Source organism: Cyprinodon tularosa, unplaced genomic scaffold (genome assembly GCF_016077235.1).
Source record: "Cyprinodon tularosa strain WSP-4 unplaced genomic scaffold, ASM1607723v1 ctg797, whole genome shotgun sequence".
Lineage (NCBI taxonomy): Eukaryota > Metazoa > Chordata > Actinopteri > Cyprinodontiformes > Cyprinodontidae > Cyprinodon > Cyprinodon tularosa.
Window position 1 is genome coordinate 404,396 of NW_024039559.1, and position 27,952 is coordinate 432,347.

General features: G+C 37.2%; 1 protein-coding gene across 4 annotated transcripts in view; it reads left to right on the top strand.

The window, feature by feature from the left end:
* The first annotated feature begins 5,020 nt into the window (after window positions 1-5,020).
* The window catches only part of ano8a (anoctamin 8a), a 49,303-nt gene continuing 26,371 nt past the window's right edge, over window positions 5,021-27,952 (top strand). For 2 of the 4 annotated variants that reach the window (XM_038271248.1, XM_038271249.1), the window contains exons 1-8: window positions 5,022-5,326; window positions 9,218-9,328; window positions 17,281-17,413; window positions 20,849-20,987; window positions 21,104-21,200; window positions 23,421-23,537; window positions 25,719-25,846; window positions 27,691-27,852. In XM_038271248.1, the coding sequence (XP_038127176.1) occupies window positions 5,152-5,326; window positions 9,218-9,328; window positions 17,281-17,413; window positions 20,849-20,987; window positions 21,104-21,200; window positions 23,421-23,537; window positions 25,719-25,846; window positions 27,691-27,852 (1,062 nt within the window). In that variant the 5' untranslated portion in view covers window positions 5,022-5,151. Of the gene's footprint in view, window positions 5,327-9,217; window positions 9,329-17,280; window positions 17,414-20,848; window positions 20,988-21,103; window positions 21,201-23,420; window positions 23,538-25,718; window positions 25,847-27,690; window positions 27,853-27,952 lie in introns of those variants that run through there. The other 2 variants (XM_038271250.1, XM_038271251.1) reach the window with 2 other exon arrangements.

The following is a 27,952-nucleotide window of genomic DNA, read 5'->3' on the forward strand; positions in this document are numbered from 1 at the left end:
GAGGTTTCTTCCTGTTAAAAGGGAGTTTTTCTTCTCCACTGTCGCTACAAGCATGCTTAGTGTAAGGGATTGCTGAAGAGTCAATGAGTCGATGCAATCAGCTGGTTTTTCTTAAATAGAAAACTTTGAATCAATCTGACTGGATGATCTGGTGAACTGGAAAGTGCCTTGAGATGACAGGTGTTGTGCATTGGTGCTATAGAAATAAACTGAATTGAACTAAACATGCCTGTGTGAATTCTCAATAATCTGGGTCATGAAAACCATAAAACAGGCTAAACATGCTGCAGATTGAGTTTTCAAACTTCATTTTACAGACCACATTCTCTTTACCTCTGGGGGCGGGCTTTCTTTTTGAGTGAGGGGCAAAGATGCATTTCTATTGGTCTGCTGGATGTTAGCAACAATGTTTTCATTGGGCTTGAACTTACGAGAATTTTAAAAGATTACAATTAATAAAACTTGATAAAAAAAAAACAGAAAGATGACAATCCAAATCTTAAATCTGTAAAAATAAAAAAATAAAGAAAATAAAAGTATAAAATACATAAAATACATTAAAAAAACTAACTCTGAGACAACAGCAAAGATACTTTCCCAATCTTTTTTATTAAAATATTTTAATTTAAGTTTAATTTCATGTATTAATTTCTTTTATTTCAGTTTACAAATATGTTCTTTTCAGCATAAACTAAATTCTCTCTATACCAACATGGAGCACCAAGTACTGTACACTGACCTGAAAAAAAATATTAATTAAACCTCTGATTAGACACCTGAGTCAGATGTTATGAATTGTCTTTTAAAAAAGATTTATTCGTTTGTCCGGTTAAAAAAAAATCTAATAAATCAGTAAGTAGTTTGTAAATCAAAACATGTTTGCTTCTGCTGCATACGTTTGTAATTGTGAAAAATGAGACTCTTAGCTGCAGAGGAAGTGGTCAAAACCTCTACTAGTGCAAAAAACCTACAGGAAAGCTTGGTGACAGCAGCCTAACGTTTCGCCTTCCGCAGTATGGTTTATAATGAACGCTAGAGAGATACACACCACCACTGACCTAAAAGCACAAGGAAAGTTAGTTCTAACTTGATCACAACCATTTCAAACTTGCAATGACAGAAAAATATTCTTTGGAGCGATGAACCAAAACAGGAAGAGCACCAAGTGAGCACGGAGGTGGCTCAGTGATATCCTGGGACTGATGTGCTTTTTCTCTTTTAAATCAGCAGCAGAGAAGAGTTCTGATCGTCCCAAACGTCTTCCATTTAAGGATTATGGAGGCCACTGCACTCTTAGGGTGCTGCAGAACTATGGCAGGCCGTTTTGACATTTATTAGCTTGACTGAATATGTAATCCAGATGTCTTAAATGCAGTTCTTCCTAGTCAAAAAATCTGAAATGTAATTCATACTAGTAAAAATGACGTCACATTTCCCATTCATGTGTGGCTTTTACTTCCAGATATCTAAAATAAACATTCTTCCTATCTAAAATTAATTCTGACGAGGATGAACTCTAATTTCCGATCTCAATAATAGAGTTACTACTGGACAAAATTATCATTTCAGATATCAAAAATAAATATAACATTACAAATATCCAGAAATCAAAGTCTTGACATCTAAAATATATTTCTGCTAGTAGAAATTTCATTACAGATATCAACTACTTATTTAATGACTAGTTAGTTTCATGTTCTTTTTTAAGGGATCTGACCCACATGCAGGAAACCAGTCAGAGAACCAGAGAAAAGTTTAAACAGGTTTATTGAGAGCACGATGCGTGGATCCAGAGTTACTCAGAACGCTGGTGAACCGGAACTGGAAGTGAGAAGGGAAGTTCAGAGTTTAGTTCAGGTTCCGTAGGAAACTTGGACAACTTGCAAAAACAAAGACTGAAATGGGACTCACGTTTCCAGAAAAAGGTGTCCTTCCCAGAATCCAGTCGGTGTGGGTTATTCCAGAACTTGGTTGACTCATTGGAGGGCGGACAGGTTTTACTTAGGTTGGTTCCATGAGGAGCAATGGAGCTGACTGCCACTTAGATTTCCAGGAGAACTTGATTGGCACTTGTGGAGATTTATCCCCTGCTCAGTGTGAAGCTCAAACAATCCTTTTCAGGGGGAGAAGGCCAAACATCCAGTTTGCAGGATGACTTCCTGCCGAGAAGCAAAGACAAAAACAACAAGGTTAGAGCTCAGGGACAAAAGGCCCGGATAGACTCAGCTAAACTCAGCTTGGCTAGAGTACCTAAAACTGGCAAACACTCTGGCATCGAGGTAGTGGCAGTCAGCTGCTTAAGAGTCCTCAGATAATGAGCAAACCATCTGCAGGTGTGTGGAAGGGCCAACGAGAACCGGGCACGAACTGGGAGAAAACACAAAAACAACACACAACCACACACAAACTAGATTCCTAACAGTTAGGAACCTTGAGTGCTGCAGAAATTCTTTAGTAACCTTTGCCAGAATTGTGCCTTGCCATAATTCTGTCTCTGAGCTCTTTGGGCAGTTCCTTCGACCTCATGATTCTGGATTGCTCTGTCATGCACTGTCAGCTTTAAGGTCTTATATAGATAAGTGTTTGCCTTTACTAATCAAGTCCAATCAGTTTAATTAAACACAGCTCGACTCCAATGAAGGAGCAGAACCATCTGAAGGAGGATCAGAGGAAATGGAGTTAAATATGAGTGCCACACCAAAGGGTCTGAATACTTATGACCATTTGATTTTTCAGTTTTTCTTTTTTAATAAATTTGCACACAAAAAATCTATATTTCTGTTTTTTCTCTTAAGATTGGGTGCTGAGTGTACATTAATGAGAAATAAAATGTATTTTATTGATTACAGCAAATGGCTGAAATGAAACAAAATCTATACCCACTATAGTATATGGATATTTGTTTTTTTACATTTTGGCGGGTCCAGAATATATAAATATTTACTTCTTGTTGTGATATTTATGTTACTTATATGAAATAATTGTGCACCAATAGAAATAGCAGGTTGACATGGAGCTCAGGCATTTCCAGATGCCAGGAACTCCCTGAGAAAAGGGCTTCTTTGAGAATTTAAAAAAGTGAACATTGGTCAAGCTTTTCGACTGACAATAGAAGGAAAGGGGCCGAGAGCGCACAAGGAGATTACCACGTTTCTTCTCAACTTGGTTGAATGATTGTTTGAAACATTCCTTATACCTATGATTAATTATAAAAAAGAGTAAAAAACTCTGATGCGTAGAAGGTTAAAGCTATAATGGAGGATTTTTGTGAATTTTTTATAAGACCCGCCCTCTCCACTTAAAAAAAGAAATAAATAAATAGCACAACCCTGTACCTGTTCCCGATAGAGATTCCGTATTAAACGCATTCAAGAGTGCCCATTTCTCCTCGTGCAGGCTCTGTTTACAGTCATAGGGAAATCATATTTAAATGTCAAATCATTCTGGCTCAAACATGTATATGAATGTACTCTTTATCCGAGCATATTATTCCAAAATTTTGAAAATTTCTATTAAAAAAAAAAAATCCTGTCTTAAAATCTGTGTTGTTGTTTTTTCATTATCTTCTGCAGGCCAGTTAGTTCTACGTCAGCCTGAACACCTAAATTCGGCCAATCGTATATCAACGGTCGTCTGTCAATCATATTTTTTCGGTCATAGCATCTTGATTCATCTGTCGCAGCTAATAGACGCAACGGTTGAATTAAGAATTGAGCAATTTCCTTTCCCATTGAGTTGCGTCCCAGTGTTCACTGGGATGGACGTCTGTGTCTTCGGCAGGCGTAGAGCTAACAGAACTGGCAGCGTTGCGAGGCAAGGGCTCAAACATGTACGGCTGGAAGCCTTCTACACCAAACCAAGCTTCTGCCGCCCTGGCGTCCTCTTCCACAACATCTTCGTCCCCGCTTTCCTCCTCTAAATAAAAAATGGATGACGGAGGAGACTCATCCACGACCTCCGACACTAAACTCTCCTCCTCTTGCATGTGTCCGCTGTCCATAACGCTGGGACCCTTTTTCCGTCTGGATACCCGCTCTTTTCAATTCAAAATGTCAGAAAAGGCGTCGAAACTCTGACATTTTGATTGAAAAAGCTTCCTGGATGGGAAGCCAAACGTCTTCAAACTTGGAAACAAAGTCCAGTGGATTGTTTTTTACATTTTTTTGGAATGACTATGACCTGGATGACTGAGAATCTTCACCAGCATAATGGATGTCTATTCTATTGACATTTCTCTATCTGTATAATGCAGGGCTCGATGTTAACCATCGCCCGATCGCCATGCAATGAAATTCGTAGATGGCGTTAAATCTGTAGAAGGCGTGATTTTTGTCCGGGAATTGGCGTGAATCAGACAAATTTTTTTCCGACTTGGCAGGCTAAAAAACAACCACAAGGCAAAAAAAAATGCATAATGATTCTCTAGAAAAGTCACATTATATTAATAGTATCATCTTGTATAAACAGACCGTGACTCTAAAATAAAAGTTATTCATTTGTGACATTGACTTCTGTCTTGTGATTTATCTTAAGTTTTTACCTGTCAATTTTTTTTTATTTTTAACATTACAATTTATATTTTTCCAAGCACACAACAGTTTAAAGCAAAGTTTAGTTTGAAAAGAATGTGCAGGAAGGATTGAAAAGCATGTTAACACGGTAATGTAGGCTTGAGTTCATTATCTGAAGCATGCATATACACACCAGGAACCTGGAAACTTAAAAAATACTGAATTACAAAAAAACATTTGAAAAACAAACATGTTTCATTGATATTTATACAAAAATGAATATTAGGAACTATATTTATCAAACATTATACTGGGCAAGTAAAAATTGTTTCTGGGCAAATGAAATGTGAAAGTCACTTGCCCTTCGGGCAACTGGTAAAAATCCTTAACGTCAACCCCCGGTAATGTGTCTGTTTTATGTGTTGTCTTCTCAATTCAGAAGGCCCCCTGCCTGTCTTTGCTTAGGGCCCCAAGTTTCTTAAACCCGCCCCTGTGTGAGAGCCTGCAGCTCGCGCAGTGTCCCGCTCTGTGTCGTCACCCAGTCACGACTGGTGCGCAGACGCTCGTTCCTGACAGGTTGATAGTCATCCTGGCTGTCACACCTTCACCCAGCGGCCATGCACTAACAGCAGGCTCCTCCATGGAGCAATGCACCAGCGCGCAGGCGGCGGGCATCGCCAATGCCGACTCTGCTGCAGACGGTGGCAGCAGCGCCGCAGACGTCGACGGTGCAGGCGAGAGGATGGAGAGGACGGTGCCCAGCGAGCACCAGGACAGGAGCAGCCAGCAGCAGCAGCAGACGTCCGGGATGCTCGGTGAGTTTAGAACCGATTAAATGGTTAGAAAGTGGCCGCTGAGAACGAGCGGAAGCTGCGGGGTTTGTTGTGTCATGGACGGTGAAGATGGAAAAACATCATGCACGGGCGGATGGGTTTTTATTCCTGCCGTCCGGGCCTGGACACCCTCAGCGTCCTGTGGACATTTAGGTGCATGGACGAGCAGGGGCGGATTTAGGAAATTTGGGGCCTTCTGAAATGAGAAGACAACACACAAAACAGACACCTTATATAGATAGAGAAAATTTCTGTTGGTGTCCCTTTTCTTCTTGTTTTCCTCTCTATGTTTTGTACTCAGGTAACTTTTCATGCTGTCTCTAAAGGAATGAAAGATTTTTTCCAAGCACTAAGCTCACTTAGCTGATTGCTCCTTCCTGTGTTTCCAAAAAGGCCAAAGTAAATAACCCAGTCCTTCTTTTCACTGTAGACCAGCCATGATCTGCTTATCTGTTCTCCATTTTTCATTTGGATGAAATAATAGCTGCATGAATCATGACAGCAGACAAGATAGAGGAGAGCAGGAGGCGGGGTTACCAATCTACTTGCTCTGGAGAGCAGAGTTCGCTGCTTTTAGATGTTGTCTCCAAAGTCTCCAGTAGCAGAAAAAAGTCGCTAGATTTGGTGCTAGGAGCTTTTTAGAAATCAAAGTGCTAGAGGGGTCTGAAAAGTGGCTAAATATAGCGACTAAAGCGCTAAGTTGGCAACACTGCATTTTAGCCAAAGGATTTTTATCAAAAACACAATAATGTGCATAAATAAGTAATAGCTATATTACCCAAATGAAAATTATTGTTTTGATTTCTTTACTGATTAACTCTACATTTATTAAATCACACTATATGTATGCATTTTACTGTAGGTACATTTAACAATCCATTGATTATTCCTTGCTGACCGGACTTCTCCTTTAAAAATTTTATTATTTCATTGTAAATCTCAGTCTGCTGAGTTCATTCCAATCAGCGATCGGGTTTTGATAAATCTATGGCGTGGAATGTGTTCCATTATTGTTGTAAGCTAAGATGTTTTTTAAATGGGAATTTAAAAAATCTAATTAATCAAAGTAATTTGAAAAAACAATTGCAGTCACTGAAATTATTATTTATTTTTTCTTTTTATCCTATTATTTTATTTACTGATGTTATATTTTCAAAAAAAAAAATTTCATAATTTTTTTTATTTCATTTATACAGAGTTTTATTTTATTTTTAGATTTCTGTTTTTCACAAATTTGCACTTTTTTAAACTGCTTTTCAGAAAACGCTCTTGGCCTTCACATTGACTAAAAAAATGCTAATGTCCATGCAGACCACCTCCAGACAACTAAAATGTGAAATTAGTTGGACATTTGACTTCAAAGTTGCTGCCACCCTCTGATTTAGAGGGGACCTGGTTAAATAGCAGATGGTGAATTACGTCAACAAATCGCCTGGTAGGGGAGGCCAATGGTTGGCTAAGAGTGGCCCTGGCCACCCTTGGCCCCCCACTTAGCGCTCCCCCTGTTAAACCATTTACAATAACATATATTATATAACATATGTATTATTGAGTTGTGATGGCACAATTCATGTCACAGCGCTGGTAAGATAGAGAGATATGTGAGCTCCTTATTATCCGCGGAGAAGAGGGGATTCGTTTACATTAAGTATCGTGAGGAGAGGCAACCGAGCGAAATAATAAAGAATGCTACCGTAAATCCTCCAATATTGGCCTGTATTCCATTAGCAGCCGGGTCTCTAATAATGGCCGGTCTCACTGTCAGTTGAGGTAAATAATGACCGGACTCTTCTACAGTAATTAGAACCAACAATGTTCCTGGGCAGTCAGCAACAACTTGTGATAGTAACATACAAGTACCACAAGGGGGCAGTGTTTGCTAACAAATCAAAGCCATTAGCATAGGAAGTTCTGATCTGAAAGACACATGTGATCACCGCTAGGTCTGGTGGTAACCAGGCAGCGTCAAAATGATGGAATTTCGTTGGCCTTCGTTGTTCTGAATTTCCCTTGAAATATATGATACTGGTAGCCTACTTCCACTTAGCCTGCCTCAAATAAAATTTCGCTGTGATGGCAGAACAGTTTCCAATATATGTTTTTTAAAACTTTGTTTCGCAAGTCAGGTTGGCCGAGATTCCATTCTGTCTTTTTTTTCTTTCGTATTGCCGTGCAGAAAAATTGCAGCCGTATTGTATACCGTTACGGTAACTGTACTTTTTCAATAAATGATCCTAGTATTTTATAGCTTCAAAGAGACACAAAATCTTGTTTTTATTCATTCCACTGGTTGTCTGTTTTGATCAAATAGAAATAGAGGCCTGCGTCTATTTCTGCACACTTCAAATAACAGTCAAAACCCTCAAGAACATGAATGGATATGGATATATTTTTCCGCTATTCCAGCAGCTATTCTTGGCTGGAATCCGTTAAGTACTTCTTTTTGGTATCCGTCGTCGCTAACACATCGTACCTAACGGTTATGGTTAGGGATGCACGATATTGGGATTTTGGCCGATATCCGATATGCCGATATTTTTAAACTCATGTAGCCGATAACCGATATCGATACCGATGTTAAAGCTGGACAAAAATAAGTAGTCATTGAAAATAGCAGTTTTGTTATCCATTTCTGACACTTTGAAAAATAATATACTCAAATATATTTTCATATGCTGATATCAAATAGATTTTTAAAAACGCGGTATCAATCTATTTTACTTTCAAAATCTGGTGAAATTTCATCGTTATGTTACAAACTCTGGTGATATTTTGCAAATTCTTGTGAGATTTTGTTAGTAAAATAGATCGATACCGCGTCAATATATCAACATATAAAAATATGGCAACATTTGGTGAATTTTCGGGGGATTTCGTAGCATAACGATGACATATAGCAATATTTCATTAGTAAAAGAGATTGATATGGTGTTTTTAAATGGCAATATATCAGCATAGGAAGATATTGGGATATTTTAATGTATCAATATTTTTTCCCTCGTCTTTAGAAGTTTTTAAGTCTGTAAAAAAAGTTTTTGAGGAAGAAGAAGTAGTATTTTTTTATTTTATTTTTTTTAGACTTTAGAAACTCAGAAGCTGATCAAATATCGGGTTAAATATCGGTGGGGTGGCCGATGTCCGATATTCAGTTTTAAGGCTGATACCGATAGGGGGCCGATTATATCGTGCATCCCTAGTTATGGTTTAATCTACGCTCTAGTTTTAGTCTAACGTGATGTGACGTCTTGCACGCCGCACGCACGCTACGTACGTAATATGTTCAGTCAGTTCATCATAACCCATAATTCTAAGTCGTAATGTAAAAAATAAAATACTCAAATCCATCATCCTTTTAAGATCTTTATTGCTCTTTGAAACATATTCTATAAGTTTATTTTTTACCAACTGTCTAATGATGATTATGAACATAGTAATCAAAAGTGCCACTGTCTGCTTTATTGGTGTCGTGTTTAAACGGCTCACCATCATGTTGATAAATACGGTCCCACCATAGACATAAAAATATTGTCGCTTTTGGACTGTTTGCTCATCAGGTTATTTCATAAGGTATTTGCTTTGTCATCTGACCACAACAGTCATGCTTATCTTGGATATTTCTGTCATGTTGTCTCAGTGAAAAGTGATGAAAGAAGGGTTAAAAAAAAATTCAGCAGAAGAGAAGAAAAAACCACATCAGTGTTACTAACAACCACCCCGTCGTCTGTGTTCATGATCATCACAATGATAAAATGCCACCATCTGTGTGTCTCACTCTTTCATCAGCAGCACCCACTCAGATTCCTCCAGGCTCACTTTTTATGTTTGTTATCATCCCTCTCTATCATAAATTATCTCTGTCTTTATGTTTCTTAGATAAATTGTTCGGGAAACGCCTTCTGCTGGCCAGACATTACATCAACTCTCGCAAGTCCTGGTTAAAGATGGTTCCCACCGAAAACTGTGACATTCTGATGACTTTTCCAGGTACGGTATGCGTTGCTCTGACATGTTGCTACGACCACCCAGGCCACAACATATTTGAGGACACGAGACAAACATGAGGTTCAAAGAATTATTTTATTCTTAATCTCTGGAACTTCTTTTTAGATCAGCTGTTTTGTTTTTCTGGAAAAAGACAAAAACAGAGTCAGATTTTTTCCCCCAGGTCCCCGTGTCCAAAAAAAAACTCTAAGAGAAAAAAGAAAACCCAAAAATATGAACAGAAAGTTGGACCTGGTGTACGGAAGAGGATTAGGGCCACTGAAAAAAAAAAAAAAGTAAACAGATTTTTAAATTTTATTTCAGTTTAACATGGGACTTTACAGTTTTTTTGGATTGCTTACACACTAAAGTTAAAAGTAGTACACTATTAGCAAAACCTTACACTCAAGAAGCAAAACATCAGCCCATATTTGCACAACTATAAGCACATTGTCAACCTCACACTTGTTGCAAAACTCTACACACAGTGATTTGCAAAACACTAAACACACTTAACATACATTACACACAAAAATCTATTATGAAACCACTTCCTTGCAATACCAAACCACTGACTGTCAAATTACTGCACCTTCCAACCAATTGATTCAACACAGTCATCAGGTGTGCAAACACTTGTTTGCTTAATTGTAGACACACCAATCAGGTGTATAAGCACTATAAAAAGCAGCAGGTGAGTTCATCGGTCTTCAAGCACAATGGAAAGAGTCAGCGAAATAGTAAGACGAGGTGGAGGACGAGGTGGAGGAGAAGGAGGAGGACAAGGAGGAGGAGAAGGACAAGGAGGAAGGGGAGGAAGAGGAATCAACAGAGGAGGAATCAAAGGAAGAGGAAGAGATGGAGGCCATGCTGGAGGTAGAGGAAGAGGAAGACAAGAACGTGCTCAAAGAGGACCGAATCTGACAACTGAGATCCGCGCAACACTGGTTGACCACGTTGTCAACCACGGCCTGACGCTGAGGGAGGCTGGACTGCGAGTACAGCCAAATCTAAGCCGATACACAGTGGCAAGTGTGATAAGAACATTTCGACTGGAAAATAGGTAAAAATATCATCATATCAAAAACATCTACACGGTTTCAGCAACTGCTTACAGTACTGTATTCTATGCACTATCAGCACTTCTGTTACCTTTTCCTTTGAAATTACTGTACTATTGTTTACTGTTTTTTTTTGCTACATAGGATTGAGGGTCAAGAACGACGAGAACACGAAGGAGGGGAAGAAACATAATTGGCCACAGGGCTATAGTCAATGTCCCAGGGCAACGTGGGGGTAATATAACACTCTGTGCAGCCATTACACAGAATGGGGTCCCCCACCGCCATGCCCATATGGGCCCTTACAACACAGAACTCATACTTACATTCTTGGACCAATTGCACAACATAACAGCAGCAAATCAAATCGATCATATGCAATACATTGTTGTCTGGGACAATGTGTCTTTCCACCGCTCTGCTCTGGTTCAGAAGCCACATTTCACCGTCCTATATTTTCCACCATACTCTCCACTTCTCAACTCTATAGAAGAGTTTTTCTCGGCATGGCGGTGGAAGGTATATGATCTCCGTCTCCAGGCTGAGGTACCCCTCATCCAAGCCATGGAGGAGGCCTGTGACCAAATGGAGGTAGCAGCAATGCAAGGATGGATTCATCATTCAAGACGTTTCTTTCCAAGGTGTCTTGCTAATGAAAACATTGCCTGCAATGTTGATGAAATTCTCTGGCCAGATCCAACTAGGCGAAGAGACAATGTCTAGTTTTTGTTTCGTTTTGTTTTTTACAGTAAACTTACAGTACAATACGTAAAGTGACATTTTGTTACAGTATTATGAATCTCCATGTCAACATTTTGGGCGTGTTGAGAAATAAATGACTTTCTTCAGTCTGCAACATTGGTCTTGTGTTTGGTGAATTTACATTATATTTGTACTTTGTTGATGGTAGCCAACTCTAATCATAGGGAAGTAGAAGTGCTAAAAGTGTTTTAGGTTTATCACAGCAGAGTGTAACTCGTGCAAACAGAGTATAGTAATGTGAAACGTGTGTGTTTCCTATGGTAACAAAGTGTGGTTTTTAAACAGAAGTGTATAGTTTTTACAAGAGTGTTTAATTATGCAAAGGATCTGTAGTGTTTTGCTAATTGGGTGTGTGGTTGTGCTAATTGTGTGTAGTGTTTTGAAAACACGGGCCCTGTTTTGAAAATCATGCTTAAGCAATCCAAAAAAACTGTAATCTCAGAATTCTGACAATACAAAAAGTCAGAATTCTGAGAAAAAAAGTCAGAATTCTGAGATTAAAGTAACAATTCTGAGAAAAAAAGTCAGAATTCTGAGATTAAAGTCAGAATTCTGAGAAAAAAAGTCAGAATTCTGACATTTTTCCAATACTACACTGAAATAAAATAAAAAAAAATTATTTTTTTTTCAGTGGCCCTAATCCTCTTCCGTACTTGTGAGCCAATCCAAAGAAACAAAACGTTACAGCAGAGGGCCAACCCTATACAGCAGTGTTAAATTTGACAGCAAATTCTGATTTAGTCGACTTAGTCTTTTGAATAACACACCATTTAGTTTTAGTCATGTTTTAGTCATCTGAAATCTTTTAGTCTTAGTCTAGTTTTTTTGACTAAATGTCAAAAGAGTTTTAGTCTTAGTCTAGTCTTAAGTCTTTTAGTCTTGGTTTAGTCTCAGTCTAGATTTGAATTAGACTTGAATTTCCCCTTGGGGATCAATAAAGTATCTATCTAGATTTAGACACAGATTGAACAGTTACAGATACAAAACATGTATTTTATTTTTACTTTGCTCTTTTAAAAATGTGCATTCTCCCTGAATGATATGCAATGCATATAACATTTTCAAGATGTTATTATTTAAATGGATAAACCACTCAAAAAACATCTATTTTATTCTAAGTTTAGCGCAAACACGGCGGTAAATCAAATAAAAAATAACCTTGTATGCTTAGCGTGTATGCTTACCTTCGCATGTATCTCTGGATGAGTCGTCTGCAAACGCCGTTTCCAGTTGGTGGTGTTTTTTCCGGATATTTTGGCTCCACACGGTTTGCAGGCTGTCTTGTTGTCCTTAGCGTCATACGTGAAGTGTGCCCAGATTTCAAATCTTCTTTTTCGCCCTAGCTGTTGTAACATGTCTATTATTCATTTGATTTTTGAAAGGCTACTACTGCTACGAAAATGCTGCTTCTATGCTTCAACCATACGCGCTCTCTTCTTCTTCTCCTTCTTCGCACAGCTTTATGGCGTATTACCGCCACCTGGATTTCTTTCTATGGCGGATGGCAACTAACTTTAGATTAGATTTCTTCCCAACTTGTCCCACAAAAAAAGTAGTTCTGATAGGATCACCATTCGTCCCTCCCTAATAGTTTAGTCTCGTTTTTATTTGTTGACTAAAGTGTCAGTTATTTTCGTAATTAGGGATGCACGATATTGGAATTTTGGCCAATATCCGATATGCCGATATTTTAAAACTCATGTAGCCGATAACCGATATCGATACCGATGTTAAAGCTGGACAAAAATAAGTAGTCATTGAAAATAGCAGTTTTGTTATCCATTTCTGACACTGAAAAATAATATACTAAAATATATTTTCATATGCTGATATCAAATTGATTTTTAAAAACGCGGTATCGATCTATTTTACTTTCAAAATCTTGTGAAATTTCATCGTTCTGTTACAAACTCTCGTGATATTTTGCAAATTCTTGTGAGATTTTGTTAGTAAAATAGATCAATACTGCGTCAATATATCAACATATAAAAATATGGCAAAATTTCGTGAATTTTCGAGGGATTTCGTAGCAGAACGAGGACATATAGCAATATTTCATTAGTAAAAGAGATTGATATGGTGTTTTTAAATGGCAATATATCAGCATATGAAGATATTGGGATATTTTAATGTATCAATATTTTTTCCCTCGTCTTTAGGAGTTTTTAAGTCTGTAAAAAATAAGTTTTTGAGGAAGAAGAAGAAGTAGTATTATTTTTTTTTTTTTAGACTTTAGAAACTCAGAAGCTGATCAAATATCGGGTTAAATATCGGTGGGGTGGCCGATGTCCGATATTCAGTTTTAAGGCCGATACAGGCCGATACCGATAGGGGGCCGATTATATCGTGCATCCCTATTCGTAATAGTCTTAGTCATCATATCTCACTTTTTATTTATTTTTTGTTTAGTTTAAGTCCGTGAAAAAGGTTCGTTGACGAGTATTTTTCGTCATAGTCTTCGTCAACAAAATTAACACTGCTGTACAGGGCCGTCGAAGCCTCTGCTAGTAACAAACTAACGGTTAAAACCCTAAAAAATTTAAAAAAAGAACGAAAACAGGACAACCGGTCCCACCAGGTCAAAGTTACAAAAAAATCAGCAAAAAACAAAGGCTAACGAACAAAAATACCACATGGCAGGCTGGAGAGGTTAGCGGCGGCCTACAAAGACGGGAGACGTGCGCATCGCGTCTGGACGCCCTCTCTGTGACGGTGTCTCGATCAGAAGGTCCGAATGGAGAGAGAGAGAGAGAGAGAAAAACCCAGCCTACTTATAGGCGGACCAATATCACAACCAATTAACGTAATTGAATCATTTACAAAAGAAAAAGAAATAATTATCAACTCTAAAATTGAAGTGACTCAACTAAGGTCTATAAAACACTAAAAGGTAAAGAAAAAAGTAACAAAATTAATTAATGTGCCCGACGCACATATCACATGTCCAGCTTGGTTTATACTACAGTGAGGCCTTGCTGGCCAGCCAGCAGCTAATTACCACCTAAAAGGTCTTTGGGGAACATTAGATGCTAACATCACCTGCTCTTTCTGTGGTTTCCTTTAATGGAGGGGCGTACCATGCGAACTAGCAGCATTTCATTAAAGCACAGGTAGCGTAAGGAGGCACATCCTGTTTAATGTTGGGTGTTTAAACAGAGCGTGCTGTTTACCTTTGGGCAGTTAGGCTGCTTAAGTCAACACTCATTATTTTAGTCAGTGGCTATCAGAATACCTGTTTGTCTTCCTTTTCTGGTAGACTGCCTTTAAAGGAACAATATGTTCACTTATTAGTTTTTATTAGTTCATATTAAAAAGTAGAAATTGCAGAAGATGACTCAGTGGCACCTCCTGGCCTGGTGTTGGTGTCAGTGTTGTTACGGGCAGCAGAAGGCTAAAAAGAGCTCAAACACTGTAAAAAAAAAAAAAAAAAAACTATAATAGCTATGAGACACCAAGAGAAATTAAAATTAAAAACGTTTAATACAGAAATGCCTCAAGTGGAGATTGAACACGTGATCTTCTGGCTGCAAACTGCATCATCAGGCAGGATGCCTTCCTTAATGTCAACAGTTACTCATACCGTGACTCAACTAAGCTGCATGATTTGTCTGAATCAATATTGCCAACTTTATCAAAGAAAAAAATATTAAAACACGATTATGATTTTTTATGTAAAGAAAGATATAAGGAACCATTAAACTCTACTGTTTTCAATGGTTCAGCAGGGCAGATACTCTGTGAATCACATGCGATCGCCAACATCTTTGTATATGTCATGGTTTTACAAAGTTCTGACCCAAATGCAGAAAACGGAACAGGGAGACCAGGCAAGAGGTTTAACGGGTTTTATTGAAGAGGTAAAACAGAGGAAGAAGTGTTGCTCTGAACACTGCTCAACCGGAACTGAAAAGTGAGGGGAAGACACAGCTGTTAGTTCAGGCTCAGTGGGGAATTTCACTCGTGAACTTGGCGAAGAGGATTGGGTTGCTGACTCACGTTTCCAGAGAAGTTATTGAATCCTTGACTCCTGTCTGTGTGCTGTAGTTCCAGTGTTTGTCTGATTCTGTTTAGGGTGGAACAGGGTTTACCTAGAATGTGGTTGTTAGTTGGGGAACGGAGAAAACTGACTGCCACTCAGATTTCCTGCAGTACTTGAACGGGTCGTAGTGGAGATTAATCCCTTTCTCAGTGCGAAGCTCAAACGATCTCTTGGGGAAAGTGGATCCAAACCTCCTGTTTGAACCCCAGCTCAGTTTGAAGCTCAGGTGATCCTTCCAGGGAGAGAAGGTCCGAGAAAACCAGTTTGCAGGATGACTTCCTGTCGAGAGACAAAGACCAAAAACAAAGTTAAACTCAGGTTGACAAAAACTCAGTTTGGCTAGAGTACCAAAAACTGGCAAACACTCTGGCGTCGAGGTAGTGGCAGTCAGCAGCTTAAGAGCACTCCACAGGTAATGAGGCAACGAGCTGCAGATGTGCAGGGAGGCCCAATGAGGATGGGGCACCACCTGGTGGAGGAAAAAAGGAAACACAGAAACAACCCACAAAAACTGGATTCTTGACAGTATAAATGTTTTTTAGATGGCTCTATGTTGCATTGTAGGTCGTTGAAAGCTAAAATCTGAAATCTGAGCCCCCCCCCTCTGTTTATTGTTGGTTACCAACTTTAAACAGAGGGGGTGGACTCAGATTTTAGCTTACAAAAACCTACAATGCAGCAATTGATTTGATCTGTTCCCGCTATCATCATAGCCCCAACCCCTTTACAGTGGAACAGAAGACCTCGCCTATTCAGCCAGGCCAACTATTCCCTTTAACGACCCCCTTTCAGAGACATGGACAGGTATGGGGCATTGCAGGCTAACAAAGAAGCCAAACGACCCCCATTCCAAAGAGGTGGACCCATTCATCCGTTTCTATTTGCATGTTTTCTAAACAAAAATAAGGCTTTGTTGGGCTACTTTATAAAAACTGGAACTCAACGCTATTTCTGACATTTTTAATTGATAAAGCTTCCTGGATGGAAGAGAAGCGTCTTAAACTTGGAAACAAAGTCCAGTGGATTGTTTTTTAACTCTTATGGAATGACCTGTATGACTGAGAATCTGCACCAGCAACACCAGACGTCATTTAGTCGTTGGTTTTTAGGCTAAGTCTGGATGGTCATTCATAGTCTTGATTTAGTCCAGAAATAGTTGTTGAAAATTGGGCTGAGTTGGGCCCACTTTATTCTAATAATGGAGGTTGAAAAAAACTTTTTTCAATTATCTGAAAATTACTTTCACCTTTCAACCAAATGTCTTTTTGACGTCTTTTCAACCAATTCTTGCTCAGCGGGAAGAGTCTGTAGTAAATGTTGTTCCATTATTGTTGCAAGCAAAAAACACGTTTTGGAGATGGAAATTTTAACGAATGGAATCCAGATATGAAAATTTGCAAATGCGTTTTTATTTAAGAAGTTTTGCAAATTTTCATTTCTGGATTCCATTCGTTAAAATTTCCATTTCTAAGACGTGTCTTTGTGATTAACTTTTGTTGGTTTCTCATATTACAAATGTTCAATTTTTTATTTAATAATTTATTTCAACAACAAAAAAACAGTTTCATGTTTTATTTTTTTAATTGTTCTTCAGATTAAGTTTAACGATTGGCTTTCACTGAAGACGCATTTCTATTGGTCTGCTGGTCGTTATAGCAACATTTTTATTTGTCAAGAGCGAGAGTTCATATTGGGATTTAAGTGAGGAAAAAATAAAGTACAAAAAAAAGATACAATTTGTATTTAAAAAAATAACATTCGTAACAATAAAATATAATGAAAAAATACAGTCTGAAAAAACTAATTTGAAAAAAAATCTTGATGAAAAATATACGAGTTTCTCTCCAAGCATTTTCTTTTTTATTAAGAGTTTTGTTTGATTGCATTTTTCTTCAAATTTCCATTAACAAATCATGTTCTTTGCTTTTAACAGTAATGGAACAAAGTTTACTCCATATAGGGGCTACGTTTAGCAGATATTTAGTTCTAGATCAGCTGAAACTGTTTCTCTTCATCATATGTTTGATTGTTTGGGTTAAAGTGGTTGGAAACATGCTGATGTAATTTAAATGTGTCTGTTTTTAATTTTCCAGATACAACAGATGACCACACTCTGCTCTGGCTCCTGAATCAAATGCGAGTTGGAATCCCTCAAGTCAGCATCCAGGTCCGGCAGCATAAACACACCCAGGCCCTCGCCTTCTTCATCACAACCACATTTGAGAAGTGAGACTCGCGCTCCTCCACAGCTGCATAGATCCCAGACCTGATATCTAATTTGTATTGCCAGGAAATGAAATCCTTCTATGGAGAGAAATTTGTTCCAATATTGTTAAAATGTTCTTCAAATTTCTTTCAAAAAAAGGAAATTTAAAGAAAATTTGCATCAAAAATGGAACATTGAAAAACTTCTCAGTCACATAAAAGATTTTTAGATTCATTTATAATAGGGTGACTAAACATCCTCTTTGCCCGTTGTAGGTACTAGATCCGCTCAGGGCCCCGCCCCTTCTTATGACATCATCATATGGCAACTCCAGATCTGTTCGGGTCCTCCTTCATGCCAGTGACGTTACGCTACATTATTGGCTGAACGTTGCCATATGATGTAAAACACTGTGGTCGCCCAGACAACGATAATAACATCACGCAGTGTCTGTTAACGTGCCTAATGACTGATAAGGTTTTACTTGATCGATAACAAAACTGGATTAAATCTGTTTCTGGTGAACAAAGTAACAGTTAAACCAAGATATAAAGGGGGAGAGCTGGACAGCGCTGTAGCTAGCTATGTTCAGTAGCTAACGGGTTAGCCTCTTTTAGCTCGGTCAGTTAGCCATATTAAGCTACACTACTTTAAATTTATGTCAACAACAACTGTTCATTTTCTACAAGTAGAATAACTGTTTGTCTAAAATCTCTATTAAAGTCATTTTTTAAGATTTTCCATTTGTCCTCGGCCCTCAGATCTTAATAAAAAGAATAAAAATAAGCTGAAACTTTTTTTGTCACCTTGTTAAATATCAGAGCTCAGTCTGGCTTAGAAGGCAGGACTTTCCTTCAAGACTGACAATGATTTTTTTCTACTTTCGGCTGCGTTATGTCGCCAATGAAATATAAAATAGTAGAAAATATAGGTTATAATATGTTGAGACTCCAAAAGAGATTTAATCCATAAGAAACAGTTTGTGCGAGTGGAGTTGCCATACATGACGTCATAAGAAGGGGCGGGGCCCCAAGCAGATATGGTACCTACACTGGCATCCCTGGGCGGAAGTTTAAAAAAAAAGAAAAGATTTAGCTAATCTTAATATCAGATGAAAATAAAGTCTTAGATTTTATACCTTAAGAATATTAATTCTGGGCCTATAAACATGCTTACTGCCATTTTGCATGAGTATTCATTTCTCAAGTCCTGGGGGTCGTTGCTCTGTGTTTTGTAGAGGTTTCCCTTATCCTAAACATTAGATTTAAAAAGGGTATCTATTTCAATTATACAGCAGGGTTAATCTTCCTCTTGTGCTGTTTTTATGCCAAAGATCAACCAATATCTCTATTTTGCAAATTTCCTGGGTTTTTTTTCCTAAATTTTATTTCTTTAAAATATTTATTTCAGAATTTTATGTTTCAACGTTTTTTTCCCCCCAAAATTCTATAGTTGTTTTAATTTTAGATTCACTCTTTTCAAGTTTTTAACGGAATTTTACCGCAAATTTAATTCTTTTGTAGTGGTCCGTCGTGGTGAAGAGAGAGCTGAGCTCTGGATTTTCTGGTCGATCTACGTTCCTACCCTCATCTATGGTCATGAGCTTTGGGTCATGACCGAAAGAACGAGATCCTGGATGCAAGCGGCTGAAATGAGTTTTCTCCATAGTGTGTCTGGGCTCTCCCTTAGAGCTCAATCATTCGGGGAGGACTCAGAGTAGAGCCGCTGCTCCTCCACATCGAGAGGAGCCACTTGAGGTGGCTCGGGCTTCTGGTTAGGATGCCTCCTGGACGTCTCACTGGTGAGGTGTTCCAGGCACGTCCCACCGGGAGGAGGCCCAGGGGGAGACCCAGGACACGCTGGAGAGACTATGTTTCCAAGGTGTTCCCATACCAGCAGAGAGGGACGTCTAGGTCTCCCTACTGAACCACATTAAAAACAGCCAGTGATATAAAACTAGCTACTTACCACCAGAGTTTCCTTCCATGCTGGTCGTAACTTTAGCTTCTGTCCGGAAGCATCAAAAACACGACATTCGTCTAAATGAATGCCATGTTGTGTGTGCAGGTGTTTCTGCATGTTGGATGTATTTCCTCCTGCGGATGTAATTGTCACTTTGCAATGATTGCAAAGCGCCTTGTTGCCATATTTCTCTTCCCTGAAATGAAGCTTAACTTTCGATCGGTTTACCCGATGGGACGGCATTTTTTATTTTTTTTTTGCTTTTCTAGATTTACGTATGGTCACGTCGTACTTGCTTACTGAATGCAGTGTGCGTAACTTGTGTAAAAAACGTGACGGAAGTTGTGCTGCTCAGCGCTAGGCTCTGGTGCTTCATGGAACCGTTAAGAGAATTGTGAAGCGAGCTGCCAAACCGTGCCATGGAATTGGAACACACAGAACCTGTTCTTAACAGGAACCAGTGTTCAATTCCCATCCCTAGGCATGATGGCAATTATTTACATCCAAGTAGTATGCAGTTCTTCATATATACACACATACACATATTTCAAACAGACGGTATCGTTATGGTATTGGCCGACACTGCTCAGGTATCTGGTATCGGGGTCAGAAAATAGCATCTGCACAACACTACTTCTGGGTGGACTGTGCTCAGAGCAATAGAAAGGCTGTTGCTAACAGTCTCCCAAAAATAATGTCAGTAGTTCAATAGTATTTATTCCCCTTCAAGTTTTACAGGTTTACAGAAGCCCAGAGCGGCCGTCTCCCTCCGATACTTTTTCACGGTGGTTTTCTCAAGAAAAAAAGTACATTTTCTATGGAAGTAAATCTGTGTCGCTGGGATATGAATTAAAAATGCCACTGAAATTTAAATGTTGTATGTTTGTACTTACTGTTTCAGTTACATTTTTGACCTAAAAAAAAATTCAGAAAGAATATTTGAAAAAAAATGAAAATCAGATGTTAAAGCAAACTTAAAAAGCTGTAACAAAAAAAATTTTGAGTAAAATCTGTAAAAAAAAAAAAAAAAAAAAAGCAAACTCCAAATATATACATTTTGCAAACAATCTGTCAGTTATTTTCAAAACTCTTAATGAAATGTCGTTTGTTTAACTCAGTCTTCATAGATATATATTAAAAATATCATCAGAAAGAAAATTGAAAATAAAAACTTCAAAAAACTTTATAATAGAGATTTAAAATATCGGCATATCGGATATCGGCCATATCCCTACTTTGAAACTATATATTCTGGAATTAAAAAAAGTAATATGTGAAAAAATTAAACAGTAAAAAGAGAGCAAACTGTAAAAATATATATATATTTTGCACACACATTATAAATTCCTCCCAATACTCATTGAGTTTAATCGGGTTGAGAAGTTTTTAAAGTTCTATTTTTTCATTTCTTCAAATTTCCTTTCTTCGTGCGTCTTCTTTGCCTTCAAAAATATTGGAAACATTTTCTCCCCATATTTTCTTTTTCCTGACAGCTTACTGCGAGGGGCAGAGCAAATGGGGATACACAAGACCGTAAAGCCCCAGTTTGGCGGCGGGATGCGGCGCTTTTCCTGTGAGGAGGATAATATCTATGAGAACATTGAGAGCGAGCTCTGCTTCTTCACCTCACAGGTTAGAAGTCCACACTTCCTGTCCTTGGCGTCGTCCTGAAATGCCGCCATGTTTCTCAGATCTAAGTCTCGGAACAATAGGGGCCATTTTTGTTTCAGTGTTCTTGTTGTGTTTAGGAGCGTCAGAGCATCATCAAGTATTGGCTGGATAACCTGCGTGCCAAACAGGGAGAGATGCTCCACAACATCCACTTCTTGGAGGGACAGCCAATCAGTGAGCTGATCTTAGGCTCTAATGGCTCCATTTCTTTCTCTTTATTTGATCTGCAAATAATTAGCATTTTTCAAATCAATTAATCTGTGGATTATTTTTCTGATTGATTGATTAATAATCGGATAGTAAAAGCATGGGCGGTTCTAGACAGGGGCCAAAGGGGGCCAGTGCCCCTGTAGACCAGGCCCTGGCCCCTGTTATACTCAAAGAAGTTCTAATGATGATAAACACATGGTTACTGATAGGTCCTTTGGATCTATTTTATTTTATTTTTTCTTTAAAATTTGTGTTTTACTACTTAATTAAAAACAATAATGCGATAGCTTCAGTGCTACTGACTTAAGATCCCAGTTTCTTCTGCTAATTAAAAAAAAAACTCTACTTTTTACGGCTGAATTTATCTGTTTTTCTTGAGTTCTAATTCAGATTTTATAGAAAACAGTAATTTTAACTGAAATTAAGCTAAAATAAAGTAAAATTCCTTAATTATGAGCGTATATTGAACTAATAAGACATAGATTTTTAATTAAACCTAATCGAATAGAAATTTTTACTTAATGCAGCTCTCTTAAAATATTTGAATCCCTTTCCCTGTTTTTTATTTTATGCTTTTCTGTGTCCCCATGAAAACACACTGCCCCCCCCCCCCCCCCCCCCATTTTAAATTTGTAAAAAATATTTTTTAGAAATTTAAACCAGCTGAAACAAAGAAATTTCCACTTGAAAAGTTATTGGTAAAGCATATTGACAGATGAAATAGCTCTTTTTTTTTTTTGAAGGTAAAATATTTCTATATATTTTTTTACAATTTTGATATATTTGCTGCTCTCAGTGAGTCGCTCTGTCAGCTAAAGGCATCTTTTAGAGTCTCTATACTCCAGTTTTAACTATTAATTCATTTCTAAATTAGTTGACTATTATTTCAATTATCGATTAATCAAGATTTATCCGTTTAATTGTTTCAGCCCTAATTTTATCCCTTAAATAGTAGAACATGTTTTGAAAGTATTTGTTTAATGGGTTTTTATGATCATAGCAATCCAGAAAAGTATTTATTCCCCTTCAAATTTTACAGGTTTACAGAAGCCCAGAGCGGCCGTGTCCGTCCGATACTTTTTCACGGTGGTTTTCTCAAGAAAAAAAGTACATTTTCTATGGAAGTAAATCTGTGTTGCTGGGATTTGAATTAAAAATGCCACTGAAATTTAAATATTGTACGTTTGTACTTACTGTTTCAGTGTTAAAATATATTCAGAACACATTTTTGACCTAAAAAAAAATTAATTGTCATTATTTCTACACAGTTGAAATTTCATTTATTTTCTCTTCAAGCTAAAAAATCACATTACATACATTACATTACAAACATACAAGATTTAAATTTTAGTGGCATTTTTAATTCAAATCCCAGCGACACAGATTTACTTCCATAATTTTCTCATTAACTAAAAATAACAAAAGCCATTTCTCATCATAACGGGATGATTGGTGTGCGTTAAAACTGATTTCATCCTTCAATACCACAACATCAGGAGAGGATTTATAAGTATCAGTCATGGCAGCCTATGTTTGATTCTATAAATAATCCTGTGTTTAACTTTACGCAACAAGATGACTCAGTTGGTTTGATTATTTTTTTTCCCTATTCTGATTAATGCGCCATTAGACCTATGCTTCCAGCGGCGTAGTGCCGAGTGGTTTCTGAATGGCCCCGGTGTTCCGCCTGTAACAGCTATAAGATGCATTAACCCCCAAAATGAGTCCAGATTAAAGATTTTAATTAAAAAAACATTCAAATTAGTTTCTACTGTATTCCATGCAATCCAGTCATCCACCATGACCTCACAATTAGTGAAAAAAACTAGGAAACTAAAAAACAGATTATTTGCGCACAGGTGGTACCATGACTGCACAACTATGGGCCCCCATAGGCATGGATGGACTGGGAATCCAGGGCTGCTGGTCAGCCTCATTCATTACTCAGACAGGTTAATCATCTCGTTATCTCAAGAAATCAATAACTTTATCTCGTGATCTCGAGAAAACAATTAATGGTTTAACTGTGATTACGAGATAGTTTTGTCTTTATGGCGAGAAGACAAAGGGGGGAAAAAATTGAGTACGACCGCTCTCGGCTTCTATAGAGGTTTTATCGAATTACAAACTGACATTTAATCAAGAGAAACTCTGTTGAAGTTTGATTTTTAACCGTTCTTTTAGTTCCAGAGCTGATCGCTCGGGGGGTGATCCATCAGATGTTTCCTCTTCATGAGCAAAGGATACTCAACCAGCTGATGACCTCTTGGGTTCAGGCTGTATGTGAACGGCAGCCCCTCGGTGAGAAACGTTACAAGGATTACTGAGCAGGACATGATGATTAGATTAGAGATCGACTGATACAGGGTTTTTAAGGCCAGTGCTGATACCCATAATTTTTTTAATCTATCTAAAGGAAACCTGATTTTTCCTGTTGATTCTTTTTTCGGGTCAATTTTGCTTTTCTTCCCTGATTTATGTCACAAAATGACAGAATAATTAATGGTATCATTTTAAGCAAAGGGAAAAACATTTAGTGATAAATCAAAGAAAAAACAGCAACAATGAAAGCACCTCATATGATCTCGAAGCATAACTGCTAAATGCTCAGTGAATGCATGAGCGAAACAGCCATTACTGTATGGAGGGAATTTTGTCCCATTAATGTTGCAAGAGCAAAGAACACCTTTTGTAAATGGAAATTCACAATTATATAAAAATTTCAAATGTTTGTGTAAAAAAAGAAAAAAAAAATTCTTTATACATATTTGAAAATTCTGTGTTTTCAAATGTTTTTCAGATTGAGTTTTGTGAATTGTGTTTTTTTCCTCTGGAATGAGGCAAGTACACCCACAGAAATGTATAAAAATAAACCCCATGATTGCTGCTATCTCCTATTGGCGCTGGAGACGGAGGGCCACCATCTTTTAGCAGCCTCAGTGTAAATCTAAACGAAGTATCACCATATTTAATCTATTTGTTGATGAAGATTCTCAGTCATCCAGGTCGTATTCATTCCGTAAAAGTTTTTAAAAAAAATTTAAAGACAATCTACTGGTCGGTTTCAATTTGCATGTTTCCAAGCAATACAAGGCCTTGTCTATATAAAGACTCAAACTCACTGCGGAGAAAGCTTCCTGGAGAGGAATCGAAACGTCTTCAAATCTTGGAAACCAAGTCCAGTGGATTGTTTTTTTTTTTTTTTTTTACTTTTACGGAATATTTAATCTATTATTATTCACTGAATACCGTATGTTAAAGATGACACTCTATCTCTCCAGTATTTTTCCCTGAAAAGAGATCACTCAGGACAAACACTTTAAATAACACTTCATAACTTATATGTATTAAAAAACCAGGAGAGATGACAACAGATTCTGATAGAAATTGTAATCGTACTCAGATCAGAGAAATTGCTTAGATGTACGGAAGGCAGCTGCTCCCCTCTGGTCTCACCTCTCAGGAATTGGCCCCAATTAACAGATAAAAAGGCCTTTTATACATCTCCAGTCTGCCACATCATCTTATTTTACATCAGACACGTCAGCAGATGAGGAGACATCATGGCTCCAGCCTTATTAAAATATTATCGTTCTTAGCTGAAAGTTTCATTCCATTTCTAAATCTTTGCCACGTACAGAATGGAGATTATAACTGTATATCCAAACAGAGGAACTGTCGTAATTAGATTAAAACATCCTAATTGACACGCAGCAGGCAGCCAATACCAGGGTGTAATAAACTCACACATCTTCAATGATAATTATCCTAACACATATATTTCACACACTTGTGCAGAAAATCTTATAAATACTTTTATGATATTGTGGTTCGGTGTATTTCAATATCTTAGCGGGGTTAAAAATCATAGAATATTATGTTTGGATGTATATATTTTTTGTAGAACACAGAGACACATGTCCAGAAAATGTTGGTATTTATTACTATAAATACACTAGTAAAAAAGAGAGAAAAAAAATGGCGTCAATGATAAGCAAATACCTACAAATAGCGAAAATAAAAAATGGTTGCCTCTGTGGATCCAGAAATAGGATCAGTTTCTTAGTTTATATTATATTCTTAATTTACTTTTACAACATTCCTGACCTCTAGAGGTCCACAGAGGTACTGCATGGGGGTCGCGAAAGTTTTGGTTGCTTACTGTATGCAAACATCATCAGAATCAGAAATACTTTAATAATCCCAAAGGGAAATTACTTTTGTTACACGCTCCAGTTACAGTTTTATATAATATATACACACATCCAACTATACAATATAATAAAGATAAAAAAATAAGAATAAAAAGAGATAAAATATATACACATATAGCTCTTCTGTATATATATATCTGTACGTATATCTATGCATATGTAAAAACTAAATCCAAATAAAGTGAAAATCCAAGTAAAGTGATACGTGGCGTGCAAAAATAGTGCATAAATGTCAATTACGCATCATGTCATGTCTTCTACTTTATAGATGACATCTGTGACTACTTTGGAGTGAAGATTGGCATGTACTTCGCTTGGCTGGGTTTCTACACAAACTCCATGCTCTATCCTGCTGTCATTGGCTTTCTGCTGTGGATTCTAGCAGAAGCCGATCAGGTATAAGAAACCTCCTCTAAGCTGCCTTAATGATGAAAATGAAACAGTTGGAATTGTTACTACAGTTGTAGTTCCTTGTTGTCAAGAAGGTAGACTTTTTTCCATTTTTTAATTGAAGCCCTTATATTAGATATTTTACTAAATTTTCAAAGTATACACCACAAACATGTGTTTAGAATGGTTGATCAGCCTTATGGTAGTCGTCACAAGTCGATGTATTTCCCACCAACACCACAAGAGGGCGACAAAAAACAGTTCTTGGTAGTATTTGTTTATAATACTTTAATTGAAGCCTTTCAGTGTAATATTTACATTTATATCAAATACTGTGTTTCTCATGCGGTGTCATGATATTTTCAGGAATCCTCTTTATTAACTAGACTTTTAGTTTACTGCGCACACAGTTGTAATTTCAAATTGTCTCCACAAGAGGGCGAAGATAAACTTTTCCTAGTAGAATATTTTTTTTTTTTTTTTTTATTACACTGAAGTTTTTGTATCAGTAAATTGAGTTAGCATATATAGATGATAAATATTTAAATGTGCGTAGAACTCTTTTTATATAGATATTTCTCTACATTAACAAAATATGAAAACTTTTTACTGTTTCTCTTCTCTTGGTTTTTCTAAATTCAGTCTATGTACAATTATTTTCTTGTGTCTTTTTATCATTCATTCAATTAGAGTTGAATTGATAGCTCCAAGGTGTTATAAACCAAAATGTTGCTAATCCAATCAGATATAAAAATGCCTATATTGAAGGAAAATGGCCATAAGTGTATATTTGTACATTTATTTTAGATATACTTATTAGAGCTATATTTGCTTAAAAAAGGATTAAGAAATAAATTCCTTATATACCTTATCCTGACGTTATGATTTTGGATCACTGTTGACAAAAAACTATTCTTGATTCTTACTGATCACGAACAGTTGTAGTTCCTCATTGTTACCACAAGAGGGAGACAATTAACTGTTCATGGTAGAATTGTTTTATTTAAAATTACTTAATTGAACCCTTTATACTTGAAAAACTATGTTTTTTATTTTTCTGTAAATATTTAAATTTATATCACATATTGTGTTTTTAAAGTGGTGTGTCAGTATTTTTAGGAATCCTCTGTATAAACTTTTAGTGTTCTTTGCACACAGTTGTAGTTTCAAATTGTCTCCACAAGAGGGCGACAAGAAACTGTTCCTAGTTAATTTAAAATGATTACATTGAAGACTTTGTATTAAGAATCTGAGTTAATATATAGATCGATGATAAATATTTTTTATAAATTTATTTTTACAAACTTTTTTACTGTGTCTCTTCTTTTGGTTTTTCTAAATTCAGTCTATGTACAATTAATTTATTGTCTTTTTATCATTCATTCAATTGGACTTGAATTGATACCTCTGAGGTGTTATAAACTAAAATGTTGCAAATTAATCAGTATAATAAGTGTACATTTATAATATTTTCATATGATTTTATATTTATTTTAGATATATTTACTATAGATATATTTGCTTGAAAAATAATTAAGAAATAAATTCCTTAGATACCTTATCCTAAGTTATGATTTTGGATTACTGTTGACAAAAAACTATTCTTGATTCTTATTGATCAAGAAAAGTTGTACTTCCTCTTTGTTACCACAAGAGGGAGACAATGAACAAAGTATAGATAGAAAGTGATTTGTGTCAGCGAGATTGGCACATTGTGGGGTTTATATGGGGCAAAAATGAAGGATTTCAGACCTTTTCAGATAATATTTGACTCAAAATGCAGAAAAAAATATTCAGCATGTTTCAACATTGCCTGAAGTGACTGGTTCTATCTTTTTTCTCCCACACAGACCAGTCAGGACATCTGCTGTGTGGTTTTTGCCCTTTTCAATGTGGTCTGGGCAACTTTGTTTCTGGAGCGCTGGAAGCGGCGAGAAGCAGAGCTGTCCTACAGGTGGGGAACCCTGGACACCCCCGCCGAGTCCTTGGAGGAGCCCAGACCACAGTTCAGGGTGAGAAATCCTCACAGAGAGAGGAACAAAGCTTTGCTCTGAGCAGGGGATCAAGCTGGGGGGAATTTTTTCCTTTTATTGGGGAAAGCAGGGAGTATTT